Source organism: Ranitomeya variabilis, chromosome 5 (assembly GCF_051348905.1).
Source record: "Ranitomeya variabilis isolate aRanVar5 chromosome 5, aRanVar5.hap1, whole genome shotgun sequence".
In the NCBI taxonomy this organism is placed as follows: Eukaryota; Metazoa; Chordata; class Amphibia; order Anura; family Dendrobatidae; genus Ranitomeya; species Ranitomeya variabilis.
In genome coordinates, this window is record NC_135236.1 from 651,648,021 (window position 1) to 651,660,985 (window position 12,965).

General features: G+C 40.1%; 1 protein-coding gene across 4 annotated transcripts in view; it reads left to right on the forward strand.

The window, feature by feature from the left end:
- Positions 1-12,965, forward strand: part of GRIA1 (glutamate ionotropic receptor AMPA type subunit 1) — a 325,697-nt gene that overhangs the window by 239,423 nt on the left and 73,309 nt on the right. For all 4 annotated transcript variants that reach the window (XM_077266385.1, XM_077266386.1, XM_077266387.1 and 1 more), the window contains exons 9-11: positions 1,565-1,675; positions 8,576-8,782; positions 12,026-12,396. In XM_077266385.1, coding sequence (XP_077122500.1) covers positions 1,565-1,675; positions 8,576-8,782; positions 12,026-12,396 — 689 coding nt within the window. The remainder of the gene's footprint in view (positions 1-1,564; positions 1,676-8,575; positions 8,783-12,025; positions 12,397-12,965) is intronic.

The window sequence follows — 12,965 nt, forward strand, 5'->3', positions numbered from 1 at the left end:
CAGCTCATGGTAAGTTTATGGATGCACTGCAGGCTCCGGTCCAACCCTGTCTTGGGAAATTCAGGCTAGTGGGGCTCATGAGGTTTTGTTACCTGATGGCTGGGAAGTAGTCCACTCTGATACACCGGTGACCACTGACAGGTCCAAGCTTTCTCCATGGACCACTACTATCACAAACAGTACTATGCACTCTGTATCTCATGCAACACACTCTTAGTGTGCCAAATTTCACATAAAATATACACTAGAGCCTGTGTGATGTTATACTACTACTACGTTCACACACGTGACTACAGACCCTACATTGCCTATCGTGCCTGCTTGTGCACAGTTTTTAGTGTTAGCTTCAAAGGTGCAAGGTCCTATACATCTAAACCATGAGAATGGTGCACATAGTAAAGCAACAACATAGGTATGCAATGGTAGGAGTGCTCCCTTACATGTCATAAAACACATGTTCTATCATTGTAGCCTAATTTCATCATTGCCTCGGCTTACTGAGTGACATTTTGGACTTTGGCACAATATTCTTGACTCCAATTTTTTTAATGGCCTTCAGCTTCATCTTGAGCCATGGTGACTTGATGGATGAATGATCTGTAGGAAGATCGATCTTGTGCAAGCCTAGATAGGTCCACCAGGGTCTTCTCCACCGTTAATTTGATTGTATCAAGCCATCAGGTTGCTTGTCTTCCTCTACGTCTTGTTCCTTCTATTCTTCTGACCATGATGTCCTTCTCCAGTGATTGCTCTCTTCGTATGATATCTCCAAAATTGACAAAGTCGTAGCTTGGGGATTCTTGCTTCTAGTGACATGTCTGGCTTGATTTGTTCCAAAATTGATTTGTATGTTCTTCTTGCCATCTATAGTATTGATAATATTCTACTCCAGCACCACATTTCAAAGGCGTCTGTTCTTCTTTGGTCTTGTTTTTTATCGTCCAGGTTTCACAGAAAAGACCAAACTATGTACGAGCCATGTCGTTGTCCCCATTACGGTACCTCAAACCCTCCAGACTATTGGATTGGGTTTCCCATGAGAAAAAGGAAAATTACCCCCTAATCGTCTTCGTCAATGACCATATCAATTCAATAATTCACAGCTAATCACAGTTTGAGACTGATGACACAGGCAACACAACCAAGGGATCGTATTAAATCCACTAAAATGAGATCTAATTGAAGATAAACCCGATAGACCAAAGTCCTTGTATATCCCAATAACAGCGTGGGGTGTTTACAAGATTATTCGGAAATATGAGTCCTCGCTCTCGTTAATGGCACTTGACAGCCGGAGCTGCTGCCACTGACTGACAGTTTTAAATTGTCTTGTAAAAGACACCCACACTCAATACACCGTCACTACGCAGCGCCAAACCAAGTGGGAATCACTGATTTATTACCCAATGCCATAGATCTCGGAAAAAAAGTTTCTCGCTTTTCCCTTCGGTTCTACCTTCTGCTTACAGAAAAAAAAAGTCATGTGTTGTAGTATGAATATTTGGTTGCATGCAAATATAAAGGCGCCCATCATGGATAATTCATTTTCTTTCCTAATTACCAGATAGCTACGTGGAATGAAGATGACAAACTGATCCCTCTGGCTACAGATGCCCAAACTGGAAATGACTCTGTTGGAGTGCAAAACAGGACGTATATTGTCACCACCATATTGGTATGTATGTGTTGGTACACTACATATAGATTTGGGTTTTACCACTTTTTGAGGCTAGAATAGCATTTTGGGTATCTTTAATCTTCTGCGGGGAAAGCTTCTTCACCCCAGTGGAAATGTAAAGTCACACTGTTCCTGTAAAACACACAGATGTTCCAGAATTAATTATGCAAATTGTCTCTTCAGAGAGGAAGAGAACTGGAACTCTAGTGCCACCTATTGGACGTAGCAATAGGAGCATTGCGGCTTTAAGTCTCCTCATCTAGGCATGCTTAGCATGTGAATCTCAGGAAGGAGAAAAGATACTTCTTGGATTCCAGAAAATTAAAAACGCTCTTTATAGACCCTTTGCTTAAAGGGAATCTGTCACCAGGTTTTTGCTACGTAATCTGAGAGCAGCATCAGGTTGAAAAAGGGACACTGATTCCAGCGATGTATCACTTAGTTTACTGGGTGCAGCAGTTGTGATACAATCAAGAGTCTTTAGATGTAGAAGAACTCAAAAAGATCTCTGTGTACATTGTATATTGAAAGTGAGCTGCTTGTCAGTGGTGGGGGCGTGGTTGGACTCGGAAGCACATGGGCAGCTAGTCAGGCAGTGATAATCTCCTGCTGATAAAACATTGATTGTATTGAACCTACAGCACTCAGCCTAATAATTGACACATCGCTGAAATCAGTGTCTCATCCCCTACCTCATGCTGCCCTCGGATTACATAGCAAAAACCTGCTGACGTATTCCCTATAGAGGAATTATTCAACTATACTAAAAAACTGTACAGACTCCATGAGTGGGATAAAAATAACAAGCTGATGCCAAGTACAGAACTGTACAAAGTAATAAAATATCCTAATATTTATCCCATATGATGAATGATGAAGTAAAAAAATCAAAATGGCAAATGTATTGGGGGTTTTTGGTCACTTTGTCTTCTCACCAAAAAAATGGAATAAAAAACAATCAGAAAGTTGTATGGACTCTATAATGTTAATAGTAAAAATTACAGCTCGTATTAAAAAAACAAAACAAAACATGCATTCTTACAACTCTGTTGAGCAGAAAAAGATAAAAATATATATATATAGCTTTTGGCAGGTGACAAGGACCAATTCAAAGTAAATAGTGACCGACTGGGATTCAGCATAGATTTGGAGCCGGCCCTGACAGTTGTTCTATTATTTTGATTCCCTTAACAACCAATCATAGCTCAGGTTTAATTTCTTAAATTACTCCAGCAAATTGAAACCAGGACTGTGACTGGTTGATATGGGCAATCGTCAATGACAGTTTTGATAAATTTCTTCATGAAGAGTTATTTAAACCCTTCCAGACACACAGTCATGGCCGAAAGCATTGGCACCCTTGAAATTGGCCCAGAAAGTGAATATGCAAATTGCCTCTTTAGAAAGGAAAAGGTCTTGAACTCTATAGCACCAATTTTTGGAAACAGCCATCCTACAAGTCACTATTGACCCCTTAATGAGTCTTGCAATATGACTTAAGAAAAAAGCCAAATCAGAGTCTCAATTTGCAGAAATGGTGTTTCAGGGTATTGCTTCTCATTAGTGCAAAGTATGAGAACTGATTTGGCTAGGTGAGAGGCTCTAGGCAGAGGTCTAAGGGATATTGTTTCTCCTTGTGGAGAATGACATACCGGCCCTGACATGCCAATGCCCCGAGGCTTATTTGCTGTGCAATGCTCATCTGGGAAATTTAATATGCAAATTGCATCTTAAAAGATGAAGAGTACTTACTTAGGGTCAAAATGTCACTCTTCACAAAGAGAAACGTAGAAACGTTACCCCTTAAACCTCAGTCCAGAGCTTTTTACCTAGCCAGGTCTGATCTCATACTTTGCACTCATGAGGGGTAATACCCCGAAACACCATGTCTGTAAATTGACATTATTATTTGGCTTTTTATGTTGTCATATTGCAAGACTCGTTAAAGGGTCGATAGTGACTCATAGGATTACTGTTACCAACAGGTGGTGCTATAGAGTTCAAGTACTTTTTCTCTCTGAAGAGGTGTTCAATGGGATTTAGATCTGGACTCATTGCTGATCTCTTCAGAACTCTCCAGTGCTTTGTTTCCATTCATTTCTGGGTGCTTCTTGATGGGTCATTATCCTGCTGGAAGACCTAGAATGCAAACCAAACTTTCTGACAATGGGAACTACATTGCGACCAAAAATCCTTTGGTAATCTTCAGATTTCATGATGCCTTGCACACAGTAAAGGCACCCAGTGCCAGAGGCAGCAAAACATACCCAAAACATCTTTGAACCTCCACCATATTTGACTGTAGGTACTGTGTCCTTTTCTTTGTAGGCCTCCTTCCATTTTCGATAAACAGTAGAATGATGTACTTTACCAAAAAGCTCTATCTTGGTCTCATTTGTGCACAAAACGTTTTCCAAGAAGGATTTTGGCTTACTCATGAATATTTTGTCTAACTGCAGTCAGTCTAGCATTTTTACATCTCTGTCAGCGGTGGGGTATTCCTGGGTCTCCTGCCATAGCGTTTCATTTCATTCAAATGTCGATTTCATTAAAATATCTATTTTTTCCTTGTTTTTGTGTGTTATTCCAATACACACAAAGGAAATAAACATGTGTATAACAAAACATGTGCAATTGCAATAACTTTCTGGGAGAAATATTTCATTTTCTGGATCAATAGCAACACTTTTGGCCATGACTTTATGTCATACCATTACATCATATGTAGGGTCTCGTTTCTTTTATCTAGGCTTTATTAAAAATAAAGAAATTTAAAAAAAAAAAATTTTTTTAGAAGAAACATGTCTAGCATTGCTCTGTCCATATAAGAAAGATCTATTAAAATATAAAAATAATAAACCTGATTGGTAAAATGACCATAATGAGAAAAAAAAGATTGAAATGCTAGAATTGGAGTTTTTTAGTCTTTGCAACGATGTGAAAAAATGTAATTCGAAGAGATCAAAATGTCGTTTCTTCCCCCACTGAGCAGGAAAAAACTGTAAAGCAGCTCTGCAGCCCCTTCGTTCTCATACTTGTTGATGGTCTCTGATGTCCGACTCCCCAGTATTACGTGAATGCATATTCTAGCTATGTGCCATTACTCACTATTAACTAAGGTTTTTATGTTAAATGTACTTTTTGCATTTTTAATAACATTTTTTTTCAATTTTCCATATCCCTGTCTGTAGTACAAGTAGATAAATGTATAAATCGGAAACCTTGCAATTTTTACATTGGTTAGTAGGCCTTATACTGGCCTCACACATCTGGTTCTAGACAGATTACTTTTCAGCAGTTTCATTATCGTCACAGACAGGATTACAATGAAAGGTAATCCAAGATCCATCCATTCCTAATAGCTGATGTAACAGTTCATCTCCTTCCACTCCCTCCTTACCTTTGCTCAGATTGGGACATGCTCAGATTACAGTATGTTCACTTAATGCTTCTACAGAAAAGATCGGGTCTGACCTGGCATATTGTTGCTAATATCCGTGTGCCCAACAGGAAGTAGGAGACTCAAATTAGGCCTAAAGGCCAGTGTAAAAATTGTAAGATGTTTTATTTTTTTATGTAGTGATGTGAAAAATAATAATAAAGTGATCATACATGGTTTGAAAATACATTTGACATAAAAACCTAATTTAAAGGGAACCTACTGTATCATCATGAAGATATTGTCCATCATGTCATAGAGCAGGGGGCAGATGAGTGGATTGATATATAGTTTTGGGAGAAAATATTCAGTAAAACCCATGATTTCATAATTTAATCCTCTCCTATTTCTGGGATATATGGAGGTAGCCAAGCGGATTAAAGACTTCTTCCACGATGAAGGAATCCACGCCACCACTATTCAGCCCAGTGGGCGGTCCTATCAGTGACTGAAAGCTTTCTACGTATAAATGTGCACACAGAGTGAGCTGTCAGTCACTGATAGGACCGCCCACTGGACAGGAAATCCCAGAAATAGCAGAGGATTAAATGATGAGAACACAGGCTATACTGAATAGTTTCTCACAAAAGTATATATCAATCTGCTCAGCTTCCGTTGCTCTATATCATGGTGCCTGCAGATTGGACTGTATTTTCTTGGTGACAGGTTCCCTTTAAACAATAGGTAATTTTTTACTGACACATTCCCTTAAAGAGCTTGTCTAGATTGTCTGCCACTTGGTTCCTACACAAAATACAGATGATTGTCGGAGGCTTCAGGCTTTATCTATAAACCTTGTGATTGGTTTATAGTTAAAGGGGTTGGCCACTCACTGTTTATTAATGAGCTATCCATGGGTTAGACCATGAATATCTGATCGGTGGGAGTGGCACTTCCACAGATAGGAAGTTACCAGTGGCAGTCGGGAGTTCTCCAATGCTGCTGGAAAATCGCAACTCCGTCATTTCTATAGTGGCTGCAGGTGGGTTCTAAAGGTCCAAATGGTAGGAAGTGGATCTGCAGTACCGGCCGCGGCCACTATAGCTGTGACGGAGCTAATGTTTTATGGCAGAATCTGAGAACTTGGGATCTCTGGGGTTCCCAGTGGTCAGACATCCAGGGATCAATAAGTTATCCCCTATTCTATTGATAGGGGATAACTTATTAAGTTGGTACAAACCCTTTAAAGAGGAAGTTCAGAAAAGAGGATTACAAAAGAGGGTCTCTTTTTGCGTATCTGAAACAGTGCCACCTTTGTTTATAGGCTGTTATTGGTATTGCATCTCAATTCCAAAAATTTTTATTGATTGAGCCGCAATATCAGACATTGGACGATGGACGATTCCCTGGACGATAGTGGGTTTCTTCTTTCATCCAATGCTTATCAATTTCTAGTAGATGCAGAGTTGGGAGCATTATAAGAAAAACTGGGACCAGGTACCCCCTAAAAGATACCCTTCATATGTTATATATTACTTTTTACCGTATCTTATATCACGTAAAGACTAGAGTGAAGGTTTTCGGCATAGTGCACTACTAACCCCAGTGCATACAAATGAAGGTGCGGTACTGATAGATAGCATCGATTACTGTGCCCGAGTTCCCGGAGACACTGACACTTACTGATATCTGAGGATGATTTATGTCCTCTGACAATGAGGTAATGACAACAGAAAGCTTTAGGGAAGTGAAAAAAGTCTTGAACAAAAAAAGTCAGCAATGTGCTCCAACTTTCTGAAAAAGTAAAAAAATATTTACTGGCATGGCACAATCTAGGTTCTGTTCACATGAGTTTTTTAATCTCTATGACGAGGCAGAAGAAAAAATTAAATTAAGGCTACGTTCCCACGGTGGGTTTTTTGTAAATTTTTTACGTTGCATATTTTAGAAAAAATCTAAATACGGTAACCTATTTTACTTAGGTCCCATCACACGTTTGTGTTTCTGGGATGTGTGGCGTCCATTTTCACATATACCAAAGACACATACACACACCCATTGTAATGTATGGGGCTGCTCACAGTCCGTGTGACCATCACGTAGACATGTTCGTTTTTTCCGGTAGCATGGATGACAAAGGATGTATTGTCATCCACACATGCACACATAAGTGTAACATCCATGTGCTGTTTGTGTGATACATACTGGAATAGAACAGAAATTACAGATTTTTATGTGTTAAAGATGTGGAAAGAGATAGATAGATAGATAGATAGATAGATAGATAGATAGATAGATAGATAGATAGATAGATAGATAGATAGATAGATAGATATCCATGACATAAATAATTTATGCTGTGCATGTGTAGCTTACTGTACATGTATTAGCCTAATTAATAAATAAATGAATGAAAATAACAAAATTGGGTCCCCCCATTTTTGGTAACCAGCAAAGATAAAAGAGACAGCTGTGAGTTGATGTTATCAGGCTGGGAAGGTCCATGGTTATTGGGCCCGTCCCAGCCTAAAAATACCATCCTGCAGCCAATCCAGAAGTGGTGCATCACATGACACTCCCCAATTCTGGCACCTTGCCATGGCTCTTCGCGATGCCCTGGAACATTGGCAATCAGGGTAATGGGGCATGGGGTTGACGTCAGCTGTGAATTGTCAAAAAACACAGCTGACATCAAGCCCTGGTGTTAGTAATGGAGATAGATAGATAGATATCAGTGACATATACAATTTTTGCATTACACGTGTATCTAAGGGACCTACCGAGTCTGATAATATCACCTCACAGCTGTCTGCTTTATCTTTGCTGGTTACCAAGAAAGAAGGGGACCTCTTGTAATGTTTTACATTTATTTATTTATTTATTAGGTTAATACATGCACAGTAAGTTACACATTCAAGGCACAAATTATATATGTCATGGACATCTATCTATCTATCTATCTATCTATCTATCTATCTATCTATCCTATATCTATCTATCCATTTATCTATCTGTAACTTTTTATCTATCTTGATCTTTAACACATAAAAATTAGTAATTTCTATTCTGCATTCTATTCCGGTACATGTCACAGGGACGGCACACGGATGGTGCACAGAGATGGTACAAACGTACACATGATCAGCCAAAAAAAAACCACATATAGTAAAAACGGACTGTCTCACGCATACTTTTTTTAAGCGGATATGTGAAGGTGGCCCAAGGATTCAGACCTGGGGTTATGCTTTGCTTGAAAGAAACAGGAGCCACATATGAGAGGGGCATATAGTAAATATGCTAATTTTTAATCACTGCTGGGCACTTTGAATGGCCATAAAATGGATATTATTGTAATAAAGCAGAGCTGTAATACCAAACACGGCCTATGTTAAAGAGTGGCACTTTGGCAAAAATAAAGTTCTATATACAGTATGTATCCGTCTATTTTACTGTAAACTGTCTTAATTGGTAACCTGATGACTAATGACACTATTTTATCCCCTATTTCCTGTCATTAGGAAGCACCGTACGTTATGTACAAAAAGAACGCAGACGAATTTGAAGGCAACGATAAGTTTGAGGGTTACTGCGTGGAGCTTGCCCAAGAAGTTGCCAAGCATGTGGGATTCAAGTATAAACTAGAGATCGTGAAGGATGGAAAGTATGGCGCACGTGATTCGGACATGAAAGCCTGGAACGGGATGGTGGGAGAGCTGGTGTATGGGGTATGTCTATAATGTTGCTCTATTACATTTCTACATTTCGAGTTTTGGGATTTCATTGGCTGTAAGCCATAATCATCAACATTAACAGAAATAAACACTTGAAATAGATCACTCTGTTTGTAATGACCCTATATAATATATGGAATTCACTTTTTGTATTGAAGAACTGAAATAAATTAACTTTTTGATGATATTCTAATTTTGTGAGAAGCACCTGTATATCATATATATATAATGATAATCCACTTGGTCTACATGGTGACCTGTGTGCTATCCTCAGACGATGTCGCGCGACTAAAGTCATCAGTGCAACCTGCTGTTGCGCGACTACTTTAGAGTTGTTATTTTAATGTAAAAAAAACACTGTGAATTCACAGAGAAGTCGACCGCAAGTCGATGTTGCATGTGCTTTGAAATCAATGGCAAGTGAGTCGCATGCAAATTACCACCAGCGACAGAAAATCCAACACATTTGGAAACAGTATAAAGTCTGTGCCGTAGCCGCAGGAATGTCGCAGTGTGACTCTACAGTATAGGGACTCATATGATGCCATGTTGCAAGGTGAAAATGCAATTTGAGTGTCACGCGACACGTCGCCATGTATCCCCAGCCTTAAGGTTCGCTCACACTAATGTGTAGCATACGATGAGAGAATCATGTGAGATAATCGAATGCTACATATATGCAAGCGACCCGAAGCTGCGAGCGTGAGCTGAGTGTCGGATACAAGAATCAGACCACAACTATGGAGAAGATGGAGAACCTATTTTCTCCATCTTCTTCATTGTGGGAGTCGGCATATATCAGACTCTCACAATGTTTTGCAAGCACCCATATTATACGTATATCCATGTTTTGCTTGCACACATAGACTTGTATGGGTGCGTGACGTCCGATATACGCTGCCAATCGCAGCATGCAGGGATTTTTCTCTCATGCCAGCTCCAGCCGGCACTTCTCCATAGTATAAGATTGAAGCGAGTGAAATCCGATGAAACAACGGGTAGCACTCATCCGTGTGATACGCTGGCTACTCGCCACTGTGAGCGAACCTTTAAATTGAGGGAGCCATATTCCGACTTTTAAATGACGTTTGTATAAGAACATTTCAGGAATTACAGAATTAAATAAAAGCCCCTGTACGTGAAGTGAGTTTATATACAGCTTGTTGGGGCATCCCTACAGCAGGGAAGAGACTAAAATAAAAGGACATTTTTCCAACCCCCTTCAGCTTTTTCTTGTGTATGGATTCCCAATAGTAGATCATGAGGGGAAAGTGAAACTCGATGCTTTATTATTAATTAAGTTTACACAACCAATTGGAGATTACACAGCGCAGTCTGACTGATTTCTATCTCTTAGTCTGCTCAGTGCATCTTTCCCCCTCCCGTCCTACTTTTTTTTTTTCTTCTACCCCCCCTACGGCTATGGACATGTTGTTGCTTTACCTCCCTTGATGGAAGCTGGTAACCATGGCAACCTCACTATGGTGCCTGCGTTGCGGCCTGCAGCCATTGTGGTAACCTTTCCTGTTCTCACATGCTCCGTCTCAGTGGGTGCAGAATCGCAGTACTCATCTTACAGCGAGCCTAAAGGATACGTCAGCTTTTTGCCCCGTACATCTCCATGATGCCTTCTTTTACCCTGTGGTGTATAAACCCGCTTAATGAATCTACGTGATTATATACAATTCATGGCACGTGTCCTTTAATTTGCTGTTTGTATAGATACTATTACATTCATTTATTCTGCTCCGACTGTGGAAGGCCTTTTACTTAGAAATAATCACTAGTAGGAACAACCTTTAACTATGTGACCTCTCCTATAACCTGTGAATATCCATAATTGTGTGATTAACCCTATATCTAAAGGGGTTGTTGCATTACCGATAAGGTTGAGCAAAAAGATTTGTGTCGCCTTGGTCCACCATTCAGTCCGGTCTTCCTTGGCAGCTGGACCAGTGCAATCTTCCCTTCACTAGTATCCTTGGCCCGTCATCCTGGGTGTCTGACGTATGTTAAGCCACATGAAATAATAATGTTGTAGCGTAACACACATCGTGACATCATGTGAGGCCTTCTGACCTTGTATGAGGACTAGTAAACACCAAATGCCCCCATTATTCTGGCTGCAGAAGTGAAGACTACTCCACATAGGACAGGGCTGGACTAGGGCAGCGCAAATCTTTTCACTCAACTGCACTTATACTGTAGACAATCCCTTTAATGTAGGAGGCAGCATGGTGAGCTGCTGAACTGCCCAGATCCTCAAACACCTGATTTTGTATGAAGTAGTCATAACTGAACATTGCCCCTTCTACCCGAGTCATCTAGGTCTAAAAGAACAAGCCGCACTGCATTTTAGGTAGAAAAGGATTAACCAGCTCACCCCAGCTAGGCGTCCCAGGAGGCACGGATCTGCAAGGAACCACTTGTAGAAATCAAGAAAGTAAATGATCCAGCTTCCAAGCTTGCAAAAATTAATTGGATTAAAACATATTAATAGATTCCATCATGAGCTTAGACACAGCTACGCGTTTCGAACATCCGTTGCGTTCTTTAACAAAGCAGCTTTGTTAAAGAACGCAGTGGATGTTCGAAACCCCTAGCTGTGTCTAAACTCATGATGGAATCTATTTTTTTTTTAATCCAATACATTTTTAAAAGCTTGGAAGCTGGATCATTTCCTCACTGCTTTTTAGGGGCTCTCCACTCTGGCTCATAGAGGAGGGATCCCTAGAAGGGAAAACCAACCCCATTAATAGTTGTGAATCAAGAACCCATGAGTTTGTATTTGCATAGCAACCAAAAACAGTGGCCAACTCTTGTGCTCCTGTATAAGCCATCAATTAGGAAATACTTAAGTCCTAGGGGGTCATAGTCATTGACCTCAAATGGGAAACGTTGCACCAACAGAAGAGCACCTAATAGGGGCTAAATTACTAGATACTGTGGGTGGTCAGATATGACATCAGCTTGGTCTTTCAGGAGAAAACCCACTAAATAGTGTACAGATACGGACCCAATTCATTTTTACTCCCATAACCTTCGCTATTAGGTGGTATCAACATTACCTTCTAGGATTTCTGAAAATAGCCAAGCATGCTTATGATATGCCATGAATTTCTGAGATGAAAATGCTTGAAAGAGTACACCTAAACAAATATTTTATATGAAATTTTGGACATAATGCCAGTTTAATCCCTGTTTTCCATGGTGCTCATCACTTTCCTTCTTCTGCAGAGAGCTGACCTGGCGGTTGCACCATTGACTATTACACTGGTACGGGAAGAAGTAATTGACTTTTCCAAGCCCTTCATGAGTTTGGGCATATCTATTATGATCAAGAAACCCCAAAAATCAAAACCTGGTGTTTTCTCCTTCTTGGATCCCTTGGCTTATGAAATTTGGATGTGTATAGTCTTCGCCTACATCGGAGTTAGCGTGGTTCTCTTTTTGGTCAGTCGATTTAGCCCGTATGAATGGCACAATGAAGAGTTTGAGGAGGGAAAAGACCCACCTTCTACAGACCATACAAATGAATTTGGAATATTTAACAGCCTCTGGTTCTCCTTGGGAGCATTTATGCAACAAGGGTGTGATATTTCTCCCAGGTAAGTCTGAAAGGTTTATGGTTACAAGTAACTCAGTTGGTACCAGTTAAACAGAGACGCATACGCCTTTATATGTACTAGATAAAAAAAAGCTATTTGCGGACTTTGGGTCTATACAAAAATTAGTTAGAAAGCTATACATTTCCATTTAATAAAGTGTTGGTTATTTTTGGTTTATAAGGAGTAACCTCTCATAGATTTCAATAGAGTGTGTGTGTGGAGTAGTGTGTGTCACTAGACATCCATTCTCCCAATAAGTGAGCTCAAAATGGGATTGTCTTCTGCTAGACCAGTGCTCCCCAACTCCGGTCCTCAATAGCCACCAATAAGTCATGTTTTCAGTATTTCCTTAGTATTGCACAGGTGATAATTGCATCACCTGCACAGGCAATAATTCCATCACCTGTGCAATACTAAAGAAATCCTGAAAACATGACCTGTTGGTGGCTCTTGTGGACCGGAGTTGGGGACCACTGTGCTAGACCTTTGGGGCTCATTAGTGTGTCAGTTACTAGGCCTTTTCGAGCACACTGGAAGTAGTGATTTTGCAGTAGCTGGAGAACCACAGG